Genomic DNA, 26,758 nt, shown 5'->3' with positions numbered 1-26,758 from the left:
TGCAAAGCAGTGCTCTACTGGATGTGTGTGTGTGTGTGTTTACTGGCTGAGGAGGAGGGATAGAGACAGCCATGCCCAAACATGGAACCCCACTCTAGGCACATGCACTCTGGGTGGTGTGGAGTAGGAGGATAGAAAGAGAGAAGGATAGAGGGAAGAGGAATATATGCCGACTTTTTGACTAATAAAGTGACCAATTAAATAGACCTCATAGACAACCAAACCTCCTTTCCTTCTCCCCTCCCCTCCTCCCCTCCTCTTCTCTCCCCTCTTCTCCTCCTCTCCTTCCCTCCTCTCAGAGCCATGGGGCAGGTAGACTGACCTGGTTGCGGACCACAGTTCCGTCCACAGGGTCGACGTACTCAAAGTTATCAGCCCGCTCCACGCTGTAGACGGTGTTCCCCACCGCAAACTTCTGGCTTGGGAAGGCTTTGTCTGTGATCACCCCCTCCAAGTCCCTCATCAGATAGAAGGCTGCTCTGGGGTCCACGCCCTCATAGTCAAACCTGGGGACACACATTCACAGGTGTGAACACAGGTGCCCGCGCACAGATTACATTTACGTTTTAGTTATTTAGCAGACGCTCTTATCCAGAACGACTTACAGGCGCAATTAGGGTTAAGTAACTTGCTCAAGGGCACATCGACAGATTTTTCACCTAGTCGGCTCGGGGATTCAAACCACATACACATACGCAGCATAAAGACACACAAACACTCCTTGAAACCACACGCATAGAGACAAACACATTTTAAGACACTTAATTAATTGTAGAGCTTCTTTAAACCAAGTTGGAGCCTTGACATTTAAAGACACTGCACAATTCCTTATATAAAACTCCATTCATTTTCTAAGTCTTCACAGTAAAGCCCAAACAAAGTCCCAAACAGTTTGGTCTGTGTTGAGACTGAGGTGGTTATTTCCCCTCCATCTCCCTCTGTGTCCTGTGGGAAGTCTGTGTCAGGTTTAGGAACATTTACGTGGGAATATTGAGGATTATGTATTTGGACAATGGGGAACACTGGCAGTACTAGTCTCTCGGTCTCTCCTGTGGGAGCAGCTAAAATAAGAGCCTAGAAGGGGGGGTGGGGACAGGGGGACGGACTGAGATAAGAGACTAATGGGGGGTGGGGGGGGTGGGGGGTGCATAACGGAGTCACCCGGGGCAGGAGATGGGGACACCTTATGCAACACCAAGGCATCAATACGGTTTTAATGGAGGGGGGGGGTCCATTAATTGATTGCATAGCAGAGTATCGACTACAGTGACCTGCAGAAGTAGTTGCGTCCGAGCTTGGCCCAGTGGTCCTTGACGATCTCATCCACGCCCTGTTTCCTGGCAGCCATCATGGACAGCCACACCAGCACCGACCACAGACCGTCCTTCTCACGGATGTGGTCTGAACCTGTACACGGGTGGAGAAAAGTTAGCCCAGGAGAACCTTCATAACCTTGTTATAACCCTGTTTTAAACCTTCATAACCCTGTTATTACCTGTTACAAACACATAGAGTGGGATGTTAGACCAGCATGGGATATTTTCTAAGGGATGTTACCCTGGAGGATTCCTTGGCTAAAACCGATTAAAACAAGGTTTATTTCATAGGCCTTTTAACAGACATTCTAACAGGCGTTCTGACAAGAACCCTTTCCTCAGTTCAACTCTGAGCCATAGACTTTAACAGCCACTAGTTTGTTTCTCTGGCTCTCACACAACCACTGGATGGATGCCTCTCCTGAGTCTCTCTGGGAGTCTGAAGGCTTTCTACAGAACAGGAAGCCAGCTCTCTCACAACACATTCTGTTGGTAGTACTATTCATATTGCTGATATTGATGTCACTCAGTCGGGTTGGAAAATGGTGCTTGTAGAACCAGGGTTGTGGGTTTGATTTCCGCATGGCCACATATGCTGAATGCATGAGTAAAAGTGTTGTTATTTTGAAGACACTCTTATCTAGAGTGACTTACAGTCTGTGTTAACTGTAAAGTATTTAGATAAAGGGTTGACCATATGACATCAGCTATAGTTGAAGCCGGAAGTTTACATACACCTTAGCCAAATACATTTAAACTCAGTTTTTCACAATTCCTGACATTTAATCCTAGTAAAATTTCCCTGTCTTTGGTCAGTTAGGATCACCACTTTATTTTAAGAATGTGAAATGTCAGAATAATAGTAGAGAGAATAATTGATTTCAGCTTTTATTTCTTTCATCACATTCCCAGTGGATCAGAAGTTTACATACACTCAATTAGCATTTGGTAGCATTGCCTTTAAGTTGTTTAACTTGGGTCAAACTTTTCGGGTAGCCTTCCACAAGCTTCCCACAATAAGTTGGGTGAATTTTGGCCCATTCCTCCTGACAGAGCTGGTGTAACTGAGTCAGGTTTGTAGGCCTCCTTGCTCGCACACGCTTTTTCAGTTCTGCCCACAAATGTTCTATAGGATTGAGGTCAGGGCTTTGTGATGGCCACTCCAATACATTGACTTTGTTGTCCTTAAGCCATTTTGACACAACTTTGGAAGTATGCTTGGGGTCATTGTCCATTTGGAAGACCCATTTGCGACCAAGATTTAACTTCCTGACTGATGTCTTGAGATGTTGCTTCAATATATCCACATCATTTTCCTCCTTATGAAGCCATCTATTTTGTGAAGTGCACCAGTCACTCCTGCAGCAAAGCAACCCCACAACATGATGCTGCCACCCCCGTGCTTCACGGTTGGGATAGTGTTCTTCGGGTTGCAAGCCTCCCCTTTTTCCTCCAAACATAATGATGGTCATTATGGCCAAACAGTTCTATTTTTGTTTCATCAGACCAGAGGACATTTGTCCAAAAAGTATGATCTTTGTCCCCATGTGCAGTCGCAAACCGTAGTCTGGCTTTTTCATGGCGGTTTTGGAGCAGTGGCTTCTTCCTTGCTGAGTGGCCTTTCAGGTTATGTCAATAAGAGGAGTTGTTTAACTGTGGATATAGATACTTTTGTACCTGCTTCCTCCAGAATCGTCACAAGGTCCTTTGCTGTTGTTCTGGGATTGATTTGCACTTTTCGCACCAAAGTACATTCATCTCTAGGAGACGGAACGCGTCTCCTTCCTGAGCAGTATGACGGCTGCGTGGTCCCATGGTGTTTATACTTGCGTACTATTGTTTCTACAGATGAATGTGGTACCTTCAGGCGTTTGGAAATTGCTCCCAAGGATGAACCAAACTTGTGGAGGTCCACAATTTTTTTCTGAGGTCTTGGCTGATTTCTTTAGCTTTTCCCATGATATCAAAAAAAGAGGCACTGAGTTTGAAGGTAGGCCTTGAAATACATCCACAGGTACACCTCCAATTGACTCAAATTATGTCAATTAGCCTATCAGAAGCTTCTAACGCCATGACATAATTTTCTGGAATTTTCCAAGCTATTTAAAGGCACAGTAAACTTAGTGTATGTAAACTTCTGACCCACTGGAATTGTGAACCGTTAATTATAAGTGAATTAATCTGTCTGTAAACAATTGTTGGGAAAATGACTTGTGTCATGCAAAGTAGATGTCCTAACCAACTTTCCAAAACTATAGTTTGTTAACAAGAAATTTGTGGAGTGGTTGAGAAACGAGTTTTAATGACTCCAACCTAAGTGTATGTAAACTTCCGACTTTCAACTGAGCATTGGGCCAATAACTGAAAGGTTGCTAGATCGAATCCCCGAGCTGACAAGGTAAAAATCTGTCGTTCTACCGCCAAACAAGGCAGTTAACCCACTATTCCTAGGCCGTCATTGTAAATAAGAATTAGTTTCTAACTGACTTGCCAAGTTGAATAAAGGAAAAAATAAAAACAAAGTCGGCTGGGGAGAGAGGAGTATACTAACACAAACAGACTGGTATCTCTTTAAGTGCAGCTAGTCTCTCCGTGGCGAGATCAGTCTGTTCACACTGCCAGTGATCTCTAACTGAGGTGGGCTATTCTACACTAAGGACCAGATCTAAGTGTGAGCTGTAGTGCAAAATTCGCACCTGTTGGTTTTAGATGGGAATAAAAGACGTAAACCATAAAGTTATGTGCATTCGCAAAGTATTCAGACCCCTTTACTTTTTCCACATTTTGTTACGTTACAGCCTTATTCTAAGACGGATTGAAAAGTTTTTCTCATCAATCTAAACACAATACCACATAATGACAAAGCACATTTTTGAGGGAACCCCCCCCCCCCCCTCCAAATATCTAATTGACATAAGTATTCAGACCTGTACTTTCTTGAAGGACCTTTGGTAATGATCAAGTCTTCTTGGGTATGACACTACAAGCCTGGTACACTTGTATTTGGGGAGGTTCTCCAATTCTTCTCTGTAGATCCTCTCAAGCGCTGTCAGGTTGGATGGGCACCGCCGCTGCACAGCTATTTTCAGGTCTTTCCAGCGGTGTTCGATCTGGTTCAAGTCCAGGCTCTGGCTGGGTCACTCAAGGACAATTTACCCTTGCTTTGGCAATGTTAACATATGTTTTCCATGCCAATAAAGCCCTTGAATTGAATTGACTTGTACCGAAGCCACTCCTACGTTGTCTTGGCTGTCTGCTTAGGGTTGTTGTTCTGTTGGAAGGTGAACGTTCACCCCATTCTGAGGCCCTGAGCACTCTGGAGCAGGTGTTCATCAAGGATCTCTCTCTACTTTGCTCCGTTCATCTTTCTCCTCGATCCTGACTAGTCTCCCAGTCCCTGCCGCTGAAAAACATCCCCACAGCATGTTGCTGCCTCCACCATGCTTCACCGTAGGGATGGTGGCAGGTTTCCTCAAGATGTGACGCTTGGCATTCAGGCTAAAGAGTTCAATCTTGGTTATATCAGACCAGAGCATCTTGTTTCTCATGGTCTGAGAGTCCTTTAGGTGCCTTTTGGCAAACTCTGAGTGAGCTGTCATGTGCCTTTTACTGAGGAGTGGCTTTTGTCTGGCCACTCTACCATAAAGGCCTGAATGGTGGAGTGCTGCAGAGATGGCTGTCCTTCTGGAAGGTTCACCCATCTACACAGAGGAACTCTGGAGCTTTGTCAGAGTGACCATCCGGTTCTTGGTCACCCCCCTGACCAAGGCCCTTCTCCCCCGATTGCTCAGTGTGGCCGGGCGGCCAACTCTAGGAAGAGTCTTGGTGGTTCCAAACTTCTTCCATTTAAGAATGATGGAGGCCACTGTGTTCTTGGGGACCTTCAATGCTTCAGACATTTTTTGGTACCCTTCCTCTCATCTGTGCCTCGACACAATTCTGTCTCAGAGCTCTACGGATGATTCCTTTGACCACAGGTTTGGTTTTTGCTCTGACATGCACTGTCAACTGTGGGACCTTGTATAGACAGGTGTGTGCCTTTCCAAATCATTCTTCTGTAGGGCTAAACCTGCAGAGTTCATGTATGAGCTTTAGAATGTTATAATTATAGCCAATGCCTGGGCTTTTCTCCATTTGATTTTTAAAAAACATTTTGTATCATGTTAAATTTTAGCCACTATCAGCAGCCAGCATTAGTAAGACCCACATACGTTAATAACAGTCCCTTTAATGTTTGTTTCCTTCAATTTGAAGCTTACATTTTGAATCATTCCCTGCATTTACCTTTCTTTCCTCTGTCACATCAGTGTAAGTTGTTCCTGAGGGTTACTGGATCATATTAGGCTAATGCTGTGCAATAATTTAGGACATATAGCCTATTTGAATAATTCTGGAACTCAGACCACACGTAGCAGGTTAAACCTAGAGCCTGGGGCATGGTTCACGACGATTGGACCGTTGTCATCACAGTTCCATGACTAGTGAGAGTTTGGGTACATTCATAGGACTATTATTCAACCCCTATTGTAAACTTTTCTTTCCACCTTCCAACATTTCATGGTTTGAACTTGAATATGACAACTGTCACGATGAATCAAACCACTGTATGTATTATTCATCAATATATTTTGTGCATAAAGGCTCTCTAAACCTGTTTTCTTTTATGATTCATACATACTTTCCTTAACCCTAAAATGTGCCTAAATAATCTACAAAATCAGAGTATTTTTTTTAATCTACCACTTAAGGCTGAACTGAGACGAATATGCATAGATGGCTGTCTTTCATTGATCCCTATTTTCTGAACCCATTCTCTCGATGTATTCTAGTCTGTCGGCAAAATTATAATTAAAGGTACACCATATTTAAAGGGATGGCTTAAGATAAATGTACTGAAACCCCTATTGAATGAAAACTCCAAGAGAAAATCTGTTGGCCAGCAAGTGGGAGGGTTTTCAGCGGTTGAATGACATTTATTCAGCGTGCGCAAGTGAACCACGCCTGCAAAGCCCATTATGCACCTTCATAAGTCTGAATAACAACTACTAAGAAGTGCGCAAGAAAGGCGGAATTTGCTAAGTCGGAATCGGCCTATAGTACACTGAAAAAAATAAAGGTTCTCAAATTAAATGGTTCTTTGAACCTTTGAGTTAAGAGTGGGGTTCTGGACATGATATCTACAGTTCTTCCAAATTCTAAAAGGTTCTCAAAATGTATGGAAGCCTGCAGATGTGTCCCTTTCATAGCACACAGCAAATTCACCAGTGTTAACTAGTGTTGATTCTTCAGTTGGACATTTCTAGTGTTGAGTTAAAACATTACTATAAAGAGTTAAAATAACATTCAGTGGTATAAAATAACCCCAGTGTTGGTGTTAATAACCAGAGTTTAACCAAAACCATGCCGATCATTATCATATTTCCCAGCATGCTCTATTGCAAGTTGATTTTTATAATTGTTTGTTTAAATATCTATGTTTTCGCATGTACATTGATTGATTGAATGCAACAACTATGTATCTGTCACTTGCAAACACAATTCACTCTAAAGGCACCCTGGGAAATATGCAAATCAGGGTTAAAAGCAGGGCTATTCAATTCCGGTCATGGACGGCCAAAAAACATTTCCGGTTTGGGATTTTGTATGGTTCTTCAAAGAACCATCCCATTTATGGTTCCAACTTGTACCTTTTACATCTGATCCTTTCTTTTTAACATATATTTTTTGTTATGTTCTATGTTTTGTTTCCTGTGGAAACTAAGAGGTGCATACTTTGTTGTGGAGTAAATGTTTAGTAAGTCTGGCCCTAATAGAACACTGTACGGCTGTTGGGAAATTGACAGTTGCCAATTTCCGCTGCCCCGCCGCTGTCTCTCTCCACCCCCTCTGTCTTTCTGATTTCATTGAAGTGAATTTTGTTGTGGACACGCGCATGTACGCACGCACGCACGCACACACACACACACACACACACACACACACACACACACACACACACACACACACACACACACACACACACACACACAGGATGTCTTTACAAGCTGTCTAATAAAACAAAAAAAATCACAAGATCAAAATCACAAGATCAGTCCTTTCCCCATCTGCCTCTTAGTGTATAACAATAAGAAGAAGAATGAAAAGAATAATGATAATAATCTCAAACAAACCACCAATTTGAGTCTATGCCAATTTCAAGACAAAGAGCAACTACAATGTAATGGTTTTATGAAGCAGTTTAAGAAGATCTCAAAGCTCAAATTGGATTCTATGTATGTAAATTAGAAGACAAACAATACAGACCGGACTAATGTTTATGAATAAAAGTTCCAGCTGTAGCTGTTTGACAGGGAGAGAGAGGATCGAACATAGCCCTAATTTACTGCTGCTCTTTCTAGCCGTTTAGCCTTAAATGGGTCGAGCAAAGCACAAAGTCACATAGCACTCCGTCCTATTCATCTCTGTCTCTTCCACTTTTTTCCCCTGCTCTCCATTCCCCCTCTTTCTGTTTTCCCTTAATTACCTCCTTATCTACTGTCCCTCTACATCTCTCTTTCCTTCCCTCTCTCTCTCCTGCTCACTTCAACTTTCTCTACTTCTTTCTCCTGTTCCCCCCCTCCCACCTTCCCTCTTTCTCTCTCCATCCAGAGAGAGAGAGAGAGAGAGAGAGAGAGAGAGAGAGAGAGAGAGAGAGAGAGAGAGAGAGAAAATAAGAAAGTTTTTCCTGGTGGGCTGAGCAGCTGCCAGCAGAGGCAGCGGGTTCTGGCGTTTCACAGAGCTCCTCTCTCCTTTTATAGCAGAAGAATGGGGATTATTTACACACACACACACACATCCCCTCATATGTATTATGCTGGGATGACTTCCACCAGGCCTCTCTATTTAAGGATGTGATGTACTGTATATGAATGCTGCAGGAACAGACTGGCTTTTACTGAAAGTTGAGCAAACTTAGCTGTTAACAAGCTGCAGAATGGCTCAGATGAATGTAAATGTCAAACAGGAGTAGAGAGAAACAGTCAGTAACACTCACTTGTCCCGAAGCTCTCCTCTCCGCAGAGCGAGCACCTCCCGGAGTCCATCAGGTTCCCAAAGAACCTCCAGCCTGTAGGAGTCTCATACAGAGCCACCTTCAAGGCCTTGGCCACACTTCACACACACACACACACACACACACACACACACACACACACACACACACACACAAACAGAGCTCGGGTTAGTGATAGTTACAGTTTGTATACACACATAGATATACACACACACACACATCATTTGGATTGGACAACACACCTCTGGAGAACATAATCAACAGTAGCCTTTCTCCAATGTATGAGTAGCCCCTTTCTCCAGTTATGAGTCAGAGCTCACAAACTACAAAGTGACCTTTCAGGCTGCTGGCCTCCCAGATCAATCTGCCATCTACTCATCCAATAACTTAATAAGGAAAAAAGAGAGCATCAAAACTAGCTAACCTTTCAGCTAATTGAGCCATGTGCTCTATCACACAGTCGCAGAAAGAGAAAGTGACAGCAAGAGAGAGAATACCAAAATACCGTACGACAGACAATGTATACACCCTTATTGACAAAAAAAAAAAAAAGCAAAGTCTTCTCATGCTTTGTTGATTTCAAAAAAGCTTTTGATTCAATTTGAGGATCTCCTATACAAATTGGTGGAAAGCGGTGTTGGGGGAAAACATATAACATTATAAAATCAATGTACACAAACACCGTGTGCAGTTAAAATTGGCAATAAACACACATATATATTCCCTCAGGGTTGTGGGGTGAGACAGGGATGCAGCTTGAGCCCCACCCTCTTCAAAATATACTGTATATCAATGAAATGGCGAGGGCACTGGAACAGTCTGCAGCACCCAGCCTCAACCTACTTGACTCGGAAATCAGATTTTGCAGATTAACTGGTGCTTCCGTCCCCAAGCAAGGAGGGCCTGCAGAAGCACCTAGATCTTCTGCACAGATTCTGTCAGACTTAGGCCATGAGACTGAATCTCAGGAAGACAAAAATAATGGTGTCCCAAAAAAGGTCCAGTAGCCAGGACAACAAATACAAACTATATGTAGACATCGTTGCCCTAGAGCTCACAAAGAACTCGTCACTGTTGAACGCGGAACAAGGGAGAGCTCGGTTTGTTGTTTTGGAAAGTCTATTGAAAAAGTTTGGTTACTACCTAGCTACCTTTTGAGTTTGGATCCCGCGACACATTTGACATTACTTGCTGGGACCGCAACTATCTGTCCAGTGATCCTGCCGACCAAGGCCGAGTCTGAGGAGATGTTTGGCGTAGCAGCTAGCTAGCTGCCTATCAAGGTAGTGGTGTTTTCCTGAGAGCTTGAACACAGCCCGCGACTCGGTTAACCTATGGCTGGGACCACGGATTGTCCCGGGCTTGTGGCTGTACCCCTGCTGTTTGTTGTTTTCTTTTTCCTTTTTTTCTTTTTTTTTTACCCCGTTTCCTCCCCAATTTCGTGGTATCCAATTGTTTTAGTAGCTACTATCTTGTCTCATCGCTACAACTCCCGTATGGGCTCGGGAGAGGAAGGTTGAAAGTCATGCAACCTCCGATACACAACCCAACCACAGCATGCATCCAACCCGGAAGCCAGCCGCACCAATGTGTCAGAGGAAACACCGTGCACCTGGCAACCTTGGCTAGCGCCACAGGAGTCGCTGGTGTGTGATGAGACAAGGATATCCCTACCGGCCAACCCCTCCCTAACCCGGACGACGCTAGGCCAATTGTGCTTCGCCCCACGGACCTCCCGGTCGCGGCCGGTTACGACAGAGCCTGGGCGCGAACCCAGAGTCTCTGGTGGCACAGCTGGCACTGCAGTACGCGCTGTACTGCAGTGCCAGCCCTTAACCACTGCGCCACCCGGGAGGCCCTTGTTTGTTCTTTTCAATCTTCCCTGCGACCTGCCTGTCTGTGAGGTGTGAGGAGTAACAGTGTAGTCTACGTTGTTACCATGACAAAGACCAAAGCCAGCGGGAGTACCGTTGAGCACAGTGTTGTCTCTCTATCACAGGTGCATCTTTTAAGTAAACAAAAAGAGTTCTACAAGCAGTTGTTACAACAACAAGATAATAGCTTCACGTGTTTTGTCCAAATACTGGTGGAGTCAATACTGGTGGCAGCAATCTGTAAATTATTCAGAGATGACATAATTTCTGTATGTGAATCCAACAATTACGGATAAATCAGATTATCTCGAGAGACAATCAAGGTCGAACAACATGGTTGTGGACGGAGTTGCAGAATCTCCACAAGAGACCTGGACGGAGTCTGAAGACAAAGTGAGGGAAATGATCTCGGAGAAACTGAAGATTTGAACACAGGAAGATTGAGGTGGAGCATGCCCACAGGACTGGAAAACCCACCACCGACCCAGGTGACAGGACCAGGCCGATTGTGGTCAAGTTCATATATTAGCCATTACTGAGACTCACTTACCGTAATTTCCGGACTATAAGCCACTACTTTTTTCCCACGGTTTGAACCTCGCGGCTAATTTATGGATTTTTCCCGCTTTCACAAGATTCGTGCCGCCAAAAAACTGAGCACCGTCACATAATGTGACGGAAATCGAGCGCGCTCAAACTTCCCATCATTCTGATTACGGTAGTCATTTTGTCACCCTCATCATGGCAAAGACACGGATAAATGCATATGATGCAGCTTTCAAGTTGAAGGCGATCGATCTGGCTGTTGGAAAAGGAAATAGAGCTGCTGACAGCGTGGAGCATTGTCAAAAAATCCACTATCATCAACGGGTTTCGAGAGGCTGGACTGCTTGCTGCGTGTTGAAGAGGGCAGCGACCCAACATTGGATGAAACAATTCTGAGGCTATTCAACTCTGACACCGAAGGAGATGACTTCAGTGGTTTCAGTGCACAGGAGGAGGAAGATAGTGACCAATGACTTTCTTGGTAGGCTACTGTTTACTGCTATTTTTTTTATTTTTGTTACAAGCCGTGTTTCATTTAAAGGCTGTGTAAAGTTCATTTGTTTCAATGTACCGGTAGGCACCTGCGGCTTATAGACATGCGCAGCTTATTTATGTACAAAATACATATTTGCGGTTTATATTCAGGTGCGCTTAATAGTCCAGAAATTACGGTAGATAATTTGTTTGATGATACAGCAGTAGCAATACAATGATAAAACATCTATAGAAGAGACAGGAATCCTTATGGGGTAGGTGTTGCTGTATATATTCAGAGCCATATCACTGTAATGCTTAGCGAAGATCTTATGTCAACTGTTATTGAAGTGTTGTGGTTGCAGGTTCACCTGGCACATCTAAAGCCTTTTCTTTTGGGCTGTTGCTATAGGCCACCAAGTGCTAACAGTCAGTATCTAAATTAGAGGTTGACCGATTAATCGGAATGGCCGATTAATTAGGGCCAATTTCAAGTTTTCATAACAATCGGAAATCGGTATTTTTGGACACCGATTTGGGCGATTTTTAAAAATGTTATTATTTATTTATAATTATTTTTTACACCTTTATTTAACTAGGCAAGTCAGTTAAGAACACATTCTTATTTTCAATGACGGCCTAGGAACGGTGGGTTAACTGCCTTGTTCAGGGGCAGAATGACAGATTTGAACCTTTTCAGCTCAGGGATCCAATCTTGCAACCTTACAGTTAACTGGTCCAACGCTCTAACCACCTGATTACATTGCACTCCACGAGGAGACTGCCTGTTACGCGAATGCAGTAAGAAGCCAAGGTAAGTTGCTAGCTAGCATTAAACTTATCTTATAAAAAACAATCAATCAATCATAATCACTAGTTAACTACACATGGTTGATGATATTACTAGTTTATCTAGCGTGTCCTGCGTTGCATATAATCGATGCGGTGCGTATTCACGAAAAAGGACTGTCTTGCTCCAACGTGTACCTAACCATAAACATCAATGCCTTTCTTAAAATCAATACACAAGTATATATTTTTAAACCTGCATATTTTGCTGAAAGAAATCCAGGTTAGCAGGCAATATTAACAAGGTGAAATTGTATCACTTCTCTTGCATTCATTGCACGCAGTCAGTGTATATGCAACAGTTTGGGCCGCCTAATTTGCCAGAATTTTACGTAATTATGACATAACATTGAAGGTTGTGCAATGTAACAGGAATATTTATACTTATGGATGCCACCCGTTAGATAAAATACGGAACGGTTCCGTATTTCACTGAAAAAATAAACGTCTTGTTTTTGAGATGATAGTTTCCGGATTCGACCATATTAATGACCTAAGGCTCATATTTCTGTGTGTTATTATGTTATAACTAAGTTTATGATTTGATAGAGCAGTCTGACTGAGCGATGGTAGGCACCAGCAGGCTCGTAAGTATTCATTCAAACAGCACTTTCGTGCAGTTGGCCAGCAGCTCGTCGCTGTGCTTCAAGCATTGAGCTATTTATGACTTCAAGCCTATCAACCCCCAAAATTAGGCTGGTGTAACCGATGTGAAATGACTAGCTAGTTAGCGGGGTGCGCGCTAATAGCGTTTCAAATGTCACTCGCTCTGAGACTTGGAATGGTTGTTCCTCTTGCTCTGCAAGGGCCGTGGCTTTTGTGGAGCGATGGGTAACGCTGCTTCGAGGGTGGCTGTCGTCGATGTGTTCCTGGTTCAAGCCCAGGTAGGGGCGAGGAGAGGGACGGAAGCTATACTGTTACACTGGCAATACTAAAGTGCCTATAAGAACATCCAATAGTCAAAGGTATATGACATACAAATCATATAGAGAGAAATTGTCCTATAATTCCTATAATAACTACAACCTAAAACTTCTTACCTGGGAATATTGAAGGCTCCTGTTAAAAGGAACCACCAGCTTTCATATGTTCTCATGTTCTGAGCAAGGAACTTACACGTGGCACATATTGCACTTTTACTTTCTTCTCCAACACTGTTTTTGTATTGTTGTATTATTTAAACCAAATTGAACATGTTTCATTTTATTTGAGGCTAAATTGATTTTATTGATGTATTATATTAAGTTAAAATAAGTGTTCATTCAGTATTGTTGTAATTGTCATTATTATAAATACATATATATTTTTAAAATCGGCCGATTAATCGGTATCGGCTTTTTTTTTGGTCCTCCAATAATCGGTATTGGTATCGGCGTTGAAAAATCATATACGGTCGACCTTTAATATAAATTAGATGTGTGGATTGCTTGATAGTCTATGTGATGTAAACAGAGAGATCTACTTTCTTGGGGACCTAAATATTGACTTTTTTTGTATCATGCTGTACTCTCAAGAGGAAGCTTCTCACTGTAACCAGTGCATGTAATCTGGTTCAGGTTATTAATCAACCCACCAGGGTGTTTACAAACACTACAGGATTAAGATCATCCACATGTACTGATCAAATTTTTACTAATACTGTAGAATTTTGTCTAAAGCTGTATCCGTACACATTGGATGCAGTGATCACAACATAGTGGCTCTATCCAGGGAAGCCAACGTTCCAAAAGCTGGGCCTAAAATAGTATATAAGAGATCATATAAAAGATTTTGCTGTGACTCTTATGTGGATGATGTTAAAAATATTTGTTGGTCTGATGTGATTAACAAGGAGCATCCAGACGCTGTGCTTGATGAATTTACATACAAACAATTATTTACAAACAGACATGGGGGAACAGAGGGTTAAATAATGAACAAGTAATTGGGGAATTGAAACCAGTTGTGAAAGACAAAGACAAAACAAATGGAACATGAAAAGTGGATCGGCGATGGCTAGAGGACCAGTGACGTCGACCGCCGTACGCCGCCCGAACAAGGAGAGGGACCAACTTCGGCGGAAGTCGTGACACTGGCGGCACATTTGACTGGCTGACTTACTGCAAATTGAGAAATGATGTGGCTAAACTCAACAAAAAAAGAAGAAAAAACTGTATTATGGAGCCAAGATCAATGATATAAAGAAATATGGAAAAAAAACTTTGGAGTACTTTATATGAAATTATTAGCAGAAAGACATTCAACTCCATATTTCATTGAATCAGATGGCTTATTCATCACAAAGCAATTTGATGTTGCCAATTATTTGAATGATTACTTCATTGGCAAAGTGGGCAAACTTAGGCAGGAAATCCCAAAAACGAACAGTGAGCCATCATACTCATGTATAAAAAAAACAAATAATGAAAGAAAAGCATTGCAACTTTACATTTTGTAAAGTTAGTGTGGGAGAGGTGGAAAAAATATTGTTATAGATCAATAATAACAAACCTCCTGACATTGACAACTTAGATGGAAAGCTACTGAGGATGGTAGCTGACTCTATAGCCACTCCTATCTGTCATATCTGAAATATCTGAGCCTGGAGGAAAGTCTTTGTCGTCAGGCCTGGAGGGAAGCCAAAATCATTCTGCTACCCAAAAGTGATAAAGCAGCCTTTACTGGTTCTAACAGTAGACCTATCAGCTTGCTGCCGGCTCTTAGAAAACTGTTGGGGAAAAAATGTGTTTGACCAACAATGCTTCTCTGTATTTATTTTTTTACTCAACCTTTATTTAACTAGGCAAGTCAGTTAAAAACAAATTCTTATTTACAATGACGGCCTACCCCGGCCAAACCCGGACAACGCTTTGCCAATTGTACGCCGCCCTATGGTACTGCCAATCACGGCCTGTTGTGATACAGCCTGGAATTGAACCAGGGTCTGTAGTGACGCCTCTAGCACTGAGATGCAGTGCCTTAGACCACTGCGCCACCTGGGAGCTACAACACTTAATTGTAAACAACAGACTTTCAGCATGCTTTAAGATAAGGGCACTCAATGTGTACTGCACTGACACAAATGACTGATGATTGAATGAAAGACATTGAAAGTAAGAAGATTGTGGGAGCTGTACTGTTAGATTTCAGTGCAGACTTTGATATTATTAACTTGTTGAGAAAACGTATGTGTTATGGCTTTTCAACCTCTGCCATATCGTGGATTCAGAGATATCAGAGGATTTTCTTTAATGGAAGCTTGTCAAACATGTCAAGTGTGGTGTACCGCAGGGAAGCTCTCTAGGCCCTCTACTCTTTTCTATTTTTACCAATGACCTGCCACTGGCATTAAACAAAGCATATGTGTTCATATATGCTGATGATTTAACCATATATGCATCAGCAACCACAGCTAATGAAGTCACGGAAATCCTTAACAAAGAGTTACAGTCTGTTTTGGAATGGTTGGTCACTAATAAACTGGTCATGAACATTTCTAAAACTAAGAGAATGGTATTTGGTAAAAATCATTCCCTAAGTTCTAGACCTCAGCTGAATCGGGTAAGGAATGGTGTGGCTGTTAAACAAGTTGAGGAGACTAAATTACTTGGTGTTACCTTAGATTATAAACGGCCATGGTCAAAACATATAGATTCAATGGTTGTAAAGGGGAAGAGAGGTCTGTCGGTAATAAAGAGATGCTCTGCTTTTTTGATACCACACTCCACAAAGCAAGTCTTGTAGGCTCTAGTTTTATCTTGTCTTGATTATTGTCCAGTCATATGGTCAAGTACTGCAAAGAAAGACCTGGTTAAGCTGTAGCTGGCCCAGAACAGAGCGGTACGTCTTGATCTTCATTGTAACCAGAGAGCTAATATTAATACTATGCATGCCAGTCTTTCTTGGCTAAGAGTTGAGGAAAGACTGACTGTGTCACTTCTTGTTTTTATAAGAAACATTAATGTGTTGGAAATTCCAAATCGTTTGAATAGTCAGCTTACACACAGCACTGGTACACACACTTACCCCACCATGTCACGTTGGCATAAATGATTCGGGAGACAGGCGCAGGAATGCTTAAGAGTTTTTTTTATTTAGCCCAAATTACGGCATGCCGTGTAAAGGCACGGGGACAAAGACCAAACAAACACGTAACAAAACACAGGGTAGAAACTCAAAACAAAAGAGCGCGGAGTACCTCAAATAACGATAATAATAATAATTACGAGACCCGTAATCATCTGCGCAATCTACAATCCCGACACGCTACACCAGCAGCACAACAGTCCCGGCCTCGAGGGAGATCACAGGAACGCAGTGCGGGTCGACCAGGACCCGATGCAGCTGCCGAAGTTGTGTCGTCTTCGGACGGGCCAGTTGAAGCTGCCTGCAGTTGCAGCGTCGTCGGATGGACCAGTTGCAGCTACTGATTTTGCGTCGTTGGATGGAACCGTTGTGGCGACATCGGACGGCCCAGTTGCAGCTGCCGAAGTTGCGGCGACGCCATACAGACCAGTTGCAGCAACGTCGGACGGGTCATTCCCACTGTCTCTCTTAATGGTAGATTATTCTGTCACGTCGGTATGACGGGTCGGGAGACAGGCGCAGGAATGCGTAATAGTTTTTTAAATTTAGCCCAAATTACGGCGTGCCGTGTAAAGGCACGGGAACAAAGACCAAACAAACACGTAACAAAACACAGGGTAGAAACCCCAAACAAAAGAGCGAGGAGTACCTTGAATCAATAACACACACGCACAATGATTAACCCACGGGATGAGACCTGTAATCATCTGCGCAATCCACAATGGCACAAAAGCCAAAACACAGGTACTCACACGCACCAAAATGATTGACAGCACCATGGTGAACAAAGGGCACATGTATACAAATACAATCACTGGGAATAGGGGCCAGGTGTGCATAATGAAAGTTCCAGAGGGACCCGTGACACACCAGACATGCCACCAGGGGTCTTTTTACACAGTCTCCAGGTCCAGAACAAATTCACGAAAGTGTACAATCTTATACAGAGCCATGAATGCATGGAACTCCCTTCCATCTTATATAGTGCAAGTGAACAGCAAACCTTGTTTAAAAAACAAATAAAGCACATCACGGCACAACGCCACTACCCCATGTGACCGATTTGTTGTGTGTATTTATTGACATGTACAGTGCAATTGTAAAGTATTCAAACCCATTGACTTTTTCCATATATTTCTACATTACAGCCTTAGACTAAATAGTTTTATCCCCTCATCAATCGACACACAATACCCCATAGTGAATGCTGCAGAGATGGCTGTCCTTCTGGAAGGTTCTCCCATCTCCACAGAGGAACTGTGAACCTCTGTCAGAGTGACCATCTGGTTCTTGGTCACCTCCCTGACCAAGGCCCTTCTCCCATGATTACCCAGTTTGGCCAGGCAGCCAGCTCTAGGTAAAGTCTTGGTGGTTCCAAACTTCTTCCATTTAATGATGGAGGCTACTGTGTTCTTTGCGACCTTCAATGCTGCAGAAACTGTGCCAGCTCTACGGACAATTCCTACGACCGCATGGCTTGGTTTTTGCTCTGACATGCACTGTCAACTGTGGGACCTTATATAGACAGGTGTGCCTTTCCAAATCATGTCCTAACAATTGAATTTACCACAGGTGGATTCCAACCAAGTTGTAGAGACATCTCAAGGATGATCAATGGAAACAGGATGCACCTGAGCTCAATTTCGAGTCTCATAGCAAAGGGTCTGAATACCTATGTAAATAACACATTTCTGTTTTTTTATTTTTAATACATTTGCAAACATTTCTAAAAACCTATTTTTGCTTTGTCATTACGTGGTCTTTAACACGTTTTAGAATAAGGCTGTGACTTAACAAAATGTGGAAAAAGTCAAGGGGTCTGAATACTTCCGAATACACTGTATGTGTAACTGATCCACACACATACTACATGTTAATGTTTAGAAACGTATGTAAATTGTAAATTCTTTTGTCTGTAATGTATTTTTTGTTATGTGTCGGACCCCAGGAAGAATAGCTCTCGCCTTTGGCGTCGGCTAATGGGGATCATATCAAATCAAATCAAACTATACCTAACCCGGGCCTCAACATCATAACCCTCTGAGAGACAAGGCAAGAAGGGCCTTCTATGCCATCAAACGGAACATGAAAATCGACACCCCAATTATGATCTGGCAAAAAGTACTTGATTCAGTTATAGAACCCATTGCCCTCTATGGTTGGAGGTTTGGGGCCCATTCACCAACAAATAATTCACAAAATGGGACAAACCCAATTGCACAATTCTTTGTATACAACGCAAAACCCCAAACAATGCATGCAGAGCAGAATTAGGACTATACCCGGTAGTTATCAAAATCCATAAAAGAGCTGTTAAATTTTCCAACCATCTAAAAGAAAGCGATGCACACATATTCCACCACAAAGCCCTCACCTACAGAGAGATGAACAAGCAACTGGTTCTGAGGCTCTGTTCACAAACAGACCCCACAGAGCCCCAGTACAGCAATACAATTAGACCCAACCAAATTATGAGAAAGCAAAATGATAAATATTTTTGACAGAATCAACCAAAGAACTGAGAAAATTGTAATGCTATAAGGCCCCAAATAGCAAGTGCACAGTGGCAGAATACCTGCCCTCCGTGACTGACCCAAAATTAAGAAAATCCTTGACAATATACAGTCTCAATGAGCATAGCCTTGCTATTGCGAGAGGCCGCCATAGGCAGACCTGGTTCATCGAGAGAAGACAGGCTATGTGCCCGCTGCCCTTAAAATGGTAGAAACTGAGCTGATATAACTAATATTTACCTGTTTATTTATCTTTCCCTACTATTCATACTACAACTATTTGTGCATTGGTAAAATAACACCTGAAATGTCTAACTTTTTTAACCGTTTTTGAGTGTTGTTTTGTGTCTTCTTGCTTTTCTCAATTGCTTTGGTAAGGTAAAGACATTTCCCATGCCAATAAAGCCCCTATGAATTGGACGAGAGAGAGAGAGAGAGAGAGAGAGAGAGAGAGAGAGAGGTTTCGAGTGAGGAAGCAGAGAGATAAAATCGAGAGGGAGAAGAGAGCAGGATGGAAGGAAAGTCTAAAGAGAAAGGAATAGATAGAGATATCAAAGGGAAGGAGAAAGAGAGAACATATAGGGAAAGAGGGAAAAGGGGAGGGAGTTAGAGATAAAGGGGCAGAGAGAGATAGAGCAGGAGATGAGGGAGGCAGGGAGGGAGAGAGACTTGTAGTCTGTTCTCTGGGAGAGAGCTAGTCAAAGTTCTAGTAAAGAACCAAGATGACCCCACACCTCCTCACCTAACTCTCAGTAAATACATCAAAGCATATGCAGCACTCACTTCTGTCATCATGAAATGCTTTGAGAGTCAAGGATCATATCACCTCTACCTTACCTGGCAGCCCAGACTCACTTCAATTTGCCTACCGCCCCAATAGATCCACAGACGATGCAATTGCCATCGCACTGCACACTGCCCTATCCCATCTGAGGAATGCCTATGTAAGAATGCTGTTCATTGACTATAGCTCAGCATTCAACACCATAGTACCCTCCAAGCTCATCATTAAGATTGATGCCCTGGGTCTGAACCCCGCCCTGTGCAACTGGGCCCTGGGATTCCTGACGGGCCGCCCCCAGGTGGTGAAGGTAGGAAACAACACCTCCACTTCGCTGATCCTCAACACTGGGGCCCCACAAGGGTGTGTGCTCAGCCCCCTGTTCACCCATGACTGCGTGGCCATGCACGCCTCCAACTCAATCATCAAGTTTGCAGACGACACAACAGTAGTAGGCCTGATTACCAACAATGATGAGACAGCCTACATGTGGTGCCAGTAAAATAACCTCTCACTCAACGTCAACAAAACAAAGGATCGTGGACTTCAGGAAACAGCAGGAGCACCCCCCTATCCACATCGATGGGACCGCAGTGGAGAAGGTGGAAAGCTTCAAGTTCCTCGGCGTACACATCACTGACAAACTTAAATGGTCCACCCACACAGACAGTGTGGTGAAGAAGGCGCAACAACGCCTCTTCAACCTCAGGAGGCTGAAGAAATTTGGCTTGGCACCTAAAACCCTCACAAACTTTTATAGATGCACAATTGAGAACATCCTGTCGGGCTGTATCACCGTCTGGTATGACAACTGCACTGCCCGCAACCGCAGGGTTCTCCAGAGGGTGGTGCGGTCTTCCCAACGCATCGCCAGGGGCAAACTACCTGCCCTCCAGGACACGTACAACACACGATCTCACAGGAAGGCCAAAAAGATCATCAACGACAACAACCAACCGAGCCACTGCCTGTCCACCCCGCTATCATCCAGAAGGCGAGGTCAGTACAGGTGCATCAAAGCTGGGGCCGAGAGACTGAAAAACAGCTTCTATCTCAAGGCCATCAGACTGTTAAATAGCCATATATACTGTACAAAGTCTTGAAATCACTGGCCACTTTAATAATGGAACAGTAGTCACTTTAATAATTACTCATCTTTTATGTATATAATGTATTCTATTCTATTCTACTGTATCTTAGCCTATGCCGCTCTGACATTGCTTGTCCAAATATTTATATATTCTTAATTCCATTCCTTTACTTAGATTTGTGTGTATTGTTGTGAAATTGTTAGATATTACTGCACTGTTGGAGCTAGAAACACAAGCTTTTCACTACACCCGCAATAACATCTGCTAAACACGTGTATGTGACCGATAAAATTTGATTTGATGGGTGACTATTATTATTTCCATCACAAATGAGTCATTCAAAAGAGCATGCAACTAACAACTGTTTGCTGATCCCAAGTTGGAAAAACTCCTGAACACATCGCACTTCAATTCCAGATGCTGAATGCTGGATTGTGGAATTCAGTTGGAATTCTGAGGTCGTGATATCCCGGTGGGTGAGACGTTGAGATGTTGTCTACACCGTGAAATAAACCCACAGTTTTTGTGTGTGTGAAGCCTTTTTATTTCCCTCGGGGAAGGGCTCTGGAACAGAAAGCCTGGCGTTCCAACAAGAAAATGGAAACTCTGACCCTTTGACTCACTGTTGACGTTTCATTCGCATGTCTGCAGCCAACACAAGCACCCGGCACGGCCCTGGTCATGCAGAACGTTGCTGCAATGTTAAGGGGATGTTGGGGCAGCGATAGGGGGGGGGGGGGGGGGATGTTGGGAAAAAGTTGTTTGTTTTCCACGACATCATAACAGCGCTGAGGGAATGGGGTGCTTTTCTAGGGCTTAATGCTCACACCAGCTGTGCCCTGACCACAACCTGACAACAACATAACATAAGCACTAGGCCCCTTCAGAGCTGACACACACGAAACAACCTGACACGAGCTCACAGCTGACACATAACATTCCCCAAACATTCCAGCGATGCTTTCGCAACGCTGTCAATTGTCTCAATAGGAAAACTCGAAAGGGAAGAGGACAGTTGCTTGTTGACTTGGTTGACTCCCTTCATGCTTTCAGTTAAACTGGGAACAGCAACTGTTTTCAAAAACGGACTTCGGTGATGATAGCCGATATCGGTACACAGATAGTTTTTAGTCCAGTATTACTCCTCCCATGGGCGTGTCCTGATTCAGCTGTCAGGAAAGGCTTGGAAGACACATACAAAGACAAAAGCTTCATAGTCATTTAATTAGCATGTATCTTGTTCTCCAGATGCAATCATCCTCATTTTCCTCTCAGTAACACAAAGATTTGTCGTCAAATGTATGTCCTCTTATAAAAACCTGTTCTTTGTTCAGTATGAGAGTCGTGTTCCCATAAAGTTGTTGACTAGGAGAAGTAAACACAGTAGTTAAATTCTAATGAGAGCTATTTGGGCCTGTATCTGAGAAGCAAGCTCATGTCCAACTGTCAATCAAACTATCCAAGGCTGATATCTCTCTGCTCGTTAAATCTCTCCAGTGTAAAAAGACATGTTAGAAATGGACACATGGGTGAGCACTACTTCTTTCTCTCCTTCTCCATCTCTCTCTTCCTTCTGTCTCTCTCTCTCTCTCTCCTCTCTCCTGCGCTCTCTCTCTCTCCTTCTCTATTTCTCTCCCCACTCCTCTCTTTCTCCATCCCTCCCTCCCTCCCTTCTCCCTCTCTCTCTTTCTCTTAGTCCCTCCATCTGTGTCCACAATGAAAACAGCCTCTTTCCCAGCAGTCTTTGCCAAAAGGGAGGGATGTTGGCAGACGAGTGTTACTGGAGACGTGGGGAGAAGATGGACAGTTTGGCCCAGGGACATGAGGGTCAGTAAGACATTGTATAAGAATGGATCTGGTCTCCTGAATGTCCTCCATATATCCTGTTGTACCCCTCCTCAGGTTCAGGATGACAGAGAAGGATGAGCGGGGGGATTTTCGCAACAGGTGCTGGGCTCAGCAATGTCTCCCTGGCAACTAGCGTCACTTTCCAGTCTTATAGATGAGACCCACGTAAACACACCCAAATGCAGATACGAGCGCGCACACACACACACAGACCCAACCCTACCCCCCACACACATACACACACTTATCCCAGTACAAAAATCAGGGAGACAGAATTTAAACTTTTTAAAAAGGCCTTGTTTTTCACTGGTTTATCCTAGTAACAAGCAGAACGGTGGCCTAGCCAAACCCCTCCTCCCCTCTTCCTCCTCCCTCTCTCCTCCCATCCCCCCTCCCTGGAGTGGCCAAAGCAGAGGCAGATGTTTCCCCTCCCACCTTCCCTTCCCTCACTGCAGAAACATAGGGCTTCCCTCGCTTGCGCACACACACGCACTCACACACACACACACACACACACTCTCACACACACACACACACACACACACACACACACACACACACACACACACACACACACACACACACACACACACACACACACACACAAATCACACAAATATACAAGTATACACTGAGACACACAGGCACATAAACACAAGAACACATATATACATGCAAGCATATACATGCAAGCATACACACACACACACACACACACCGACAGACAGACAGATAGATAGAGCATGGTTGCTCTCACACTCCTTAAAAGGCATACTACTGGGCTGTGGCCATCATAAAGCTCCCCAGCACTCACTAAATAACACAACACTATTGAGATACGCTGACACTGGTACCGATACAGTACAGGAATCAGCCAGTGTGTGTGTGTCATATGGGCGTTTTTGTATTAATGGGTGTTGGATGACCTTGTGGTGCATTGGGACTCATGAAGATCATCTTTCATGTGTCAGTGTGTTTTGGAACAGGACATTGCAGTCATCAGTGTGTCCATGATGTTTCTATATCAGAAGACATAGCCCCAGCTCTCGTTCATCAGGTGATGAGGATAACCCTGTCTACGCTGAACTGGAGGAGGAGGGAAATGGTACGGTGGTTAGTTACCTGTGCAACCAAAGTAGGGAGGTGTACAATGTTTTCCCTTTTGACTTTCTATAATATAGTACATATTTAGTTAGTGGACAGGATGAAGGCTTGAAAATGGATTGTCTTGTTATTCAAATTACTCTGCTAATCCCCTGACTTCTCCCTCTTTTGTGTGCACGCGAATATGCATGTGTGTGTGTATACTGTACATATGTGCGCGTGAGATCAGTTCCACGGCGAGGGGGCCATCAATGACGTGATGTCACGTCAACCTCACAAGTGACCTAGGGTTAGCGATAGCGGCCGCGGCCCCTTGAGATATGGGCTTGGGGAGTGAGCTCATTTCCTCCATGGCTGTCAGCATTAACAGGACCGCCACTGAGTCCACCAACCCTCAAGAGAAGAGAGGGTCAGGGGCCAGGTTCACACACACACACACAACGTTAATGTACATTACTGACCCCTTGATCAGTGTGTGTGTGTGGGGGGGGGGGGATTGGGGTTCGCAAGAGTGGAAGACATAAGGATGAATGAGAGAGAGGGATGAGCGAGAGAGAGAGAGTGAGAGAGAGAGAGAGGCGGAGGGGGGGGGGGGGGGGGGGGGGTGAGGCTAAGGTGAAGAGGTGCTGAAAAATGGAAAAGTCATGTGGAGCATTTTATCCAGCAGCCACAAACAGGGTATAGGGATATTGGTGTGTGTGTGCGTCCTACCTGTCGAGGGCAGTGCTGGTAGCCATACTCCTAGCGAAGCCCTTTAGTCCCAGCTGTCTGAAGTAGGGGATACAGGAGAGGTTGGCAGCCATAACAGCCAAGGAGTCTGAAGGGTTCACAAAGAAACCATTCTCACCCAGGATCATATACCGGTCCTGCAACACATACACTCATCAACCATACAGCAATACATGAAGAAATATACAATGCCTAAGACATAAATACCTCATCTAATCCACTAATTCAAGTATCTTAAAGATAAACATTTGCTGTTACTCTAACTGGCACTCCCATCCCTACCAGTTGATACACGGTTGTTTTAATTGCATCTCTCCCAATCAAATCAAATGTATGGGACACACTCCTTCCTACTAAGATGCAACACTCTAAGCACTGGGAGAGGGCTCCAATGGAACATAAAAGAGTGACATAATTCTCCTGATGCTCGGCCCGGTAATTGAGTTAGGCTAATGTGCGTGAGCGTGGCGCTGGTACAAATTACTATGTGAAATGTTGTGGGGGAAAAAAGAGATGTCTGTCACAGATATTAGCTGGTCCCATTGCCTAACATCCTGCTATTGACAAGGAAATAAATGCAGACAAAAACAAACAAAGGCAATTCCACGTTCCCATTAGAAAGCAGACCTGGGTCCACATAGGTCAAGTTTTTTTTTCTTCTTTCAAATACTTGATTTGGCTTGATTTGGCATGCTGCCAAGGAACCAATGGAATAGTCCCAAAAGTGTAAACGCTGCCCAATTAAGCAGAATCAAACATGCTCATTAAACGTCCTCATCAGCTCCCCTGAAAGTGTATTGTAGTACTTTGTACATTAGTACTTTGTACATACAGTGCCTTCAGAAAGTATTCATACCCCTTGACATATTCCACACTTTATTGTGTTACAGCGTGAAATCAAAATGGAATAAATTGATTTTTCTCTCACCCATCTACAAACAATACCCCATAATGACGAAGTGAAAACGTGTTTTTAGAATTTTTTGCAAATGTATAGAATCGCTTTGTGGCAGTGATTACAGCTCTGAGTCTTTCTGGGTAAGTCTCCAAAAGCGTTCCACACTTTATTCAAGCTCTGTCAAATTGGTTGTTGATCAGTACTAGACAACCATTTTCAGGTAGCCATAGATTTTAAAGCAGATTTAAATCAAAACTTGGCATTGTGTTTTAGGTTATTGTTCTGCTTAAAGGTGAATTAATCTTCCAGTGTCTGGTGGAAAGCAGACAGAACCAGGTTTTCCTCAAGGATTTTGCCTGTGCTTAGCTCCATTCTGTTACATTTTTTTATCCTGAAAAACACCCCCGTCCTTAACAATTACAAGCATACCCATAACATGATGCAGCCACCACTATGCTTGAAAATATGGAGAGTGGTACTCAGTAATGTGTTGTATTGGATTTGTATTCAGGACAAAATGTAATTGCTTTGATACATTTTTTACAGTATTACTTTAGTGCCTTATTGAAATCAGGATGCCTGTTTTATTCTGTACAAGCGTCCTTCTTTTCACTCTATCAGTCAGGTTAGCATTGTGGAGTAATTACAATGTTGTTGATCCATCCTCAGTTTTCTCCTATCACAGCCATTAAACTCCGTAACTGTTTTAAAGTTTCCATTGTTAAATCTCTGAGCGGTTTCCCTCCTCTCCGTCAACTGAGTTAGGAATGACACCTGTATCTTTGTAGTGACTGAGTGTATTGATATACCATCCACTGTATAATTAATAACTTTACCATGCTCAAAGGGTTATTCAATGTCTGATTTTTTACATTTTTACCCATCTACCAATAGGTTCCCTTTGCGAGGCATTGGAAAACCTCCATGATATTTGTGGTTGAATCTGTGTTTAAAATTCAGTGCTCGACGGAGGGACCTTGAAGATAATTGTATGTGTGGGGTACATAGATGAGATAGTCATTCAAAAATCATGTTAAATACGGTTTTGCACACAGAGTGAGTCCATGTAACTTAGATTTTTTTAACGTTACCATAACAAAGGGGTTGAATACTTATTGACTGAAGACATTTCAGCTTTCATTAATTAATTTGTAAAAATGTCCAAAAAACATGATTCCACTTTGACATTATGGCGTGTAGGCCAGGGAAAAAATATCTACATTTAATTCATTTTTAATTCCGGCTTTAACAAAGTCAAAGTCAAGTTCCGCAGTGGGATCACCAAAATAAAAATTAAAAATAACAGTTAAGAGAACCGATTATTGTATGGGACAATATACAAATGTTTTTAAGAAAGATACAATTGTATTGAGTTAATGTATTTATTGGTTTCTTTTCATTTTGATAAGAGATGAAAATGCAATGAATTGAAGGTTATTTGTTGATGTAAAAATCGAAACGTAATGATTTTAAGATGGTGTCATTAGATTTTGGGTGGGGTGGGGTCGCAAGAAATTCTTGTGGGAAAAAATGGGATCCCCGCTGAAAAAGTTTGAATACCGCTGCTGTAACACAAGAAAATGTGGAAAAGGTCAAGTGAATACTATACTTTGTGAAGG

General features: G+C 43.2%; 1 protein-coding gene across 1 annotated transcript in view; it reads right to left on the bottom strand.

Moving 5' to 3' along the window:
• The window catches only part of pgm5 (phosphoglucomutase 5), a 47,152-nt gene that overhangs the window by 7,105 nt on the left and 13,289 nt on the right, over positions 1-26,758 (bottom strand). Inside the window, exons 6-9 of the mRNA XM_021606441.3 lie at positions 24,224-24,378; positions 8,350-8,465; positions 1,272-1,407; positions 323-506 (exon numbers count right to left, since the gene is read on the bottom strand). Coding sequence (XP_021462116.1) covers positions 323-506; positions 1,272-1,407; positions 8,350-8,465; positions 24,224-24,378 — 591 coding nt within the window. The remainder of the gene's footprint in view (positions 1-322; positions 507-1,271; positions 1,408-8,349; positions 8,466-24,223; positions 24,379-26,758) is intronic.

The sequence above is a fragment of the Oncorhynchus mykiss genome, chromosome 6 (assembly GCF_057628025.1).
Source record: "Oncorhynchus mykiss isolate SJ-2025 chromosome 6, ASM5762802v1, whole genome shotgun sequence".
NCBI lineage: Eukaryota > Metazoa > Chordata > Actinopteri > Salmoniformes > Salmonidae > Oncorhynchus > Oncorhynchus mykiss.
Note: the sequence above shows the minus strand (reverse complement) of the source record. Positions and strands in the feature narration are given on the sequence as shown.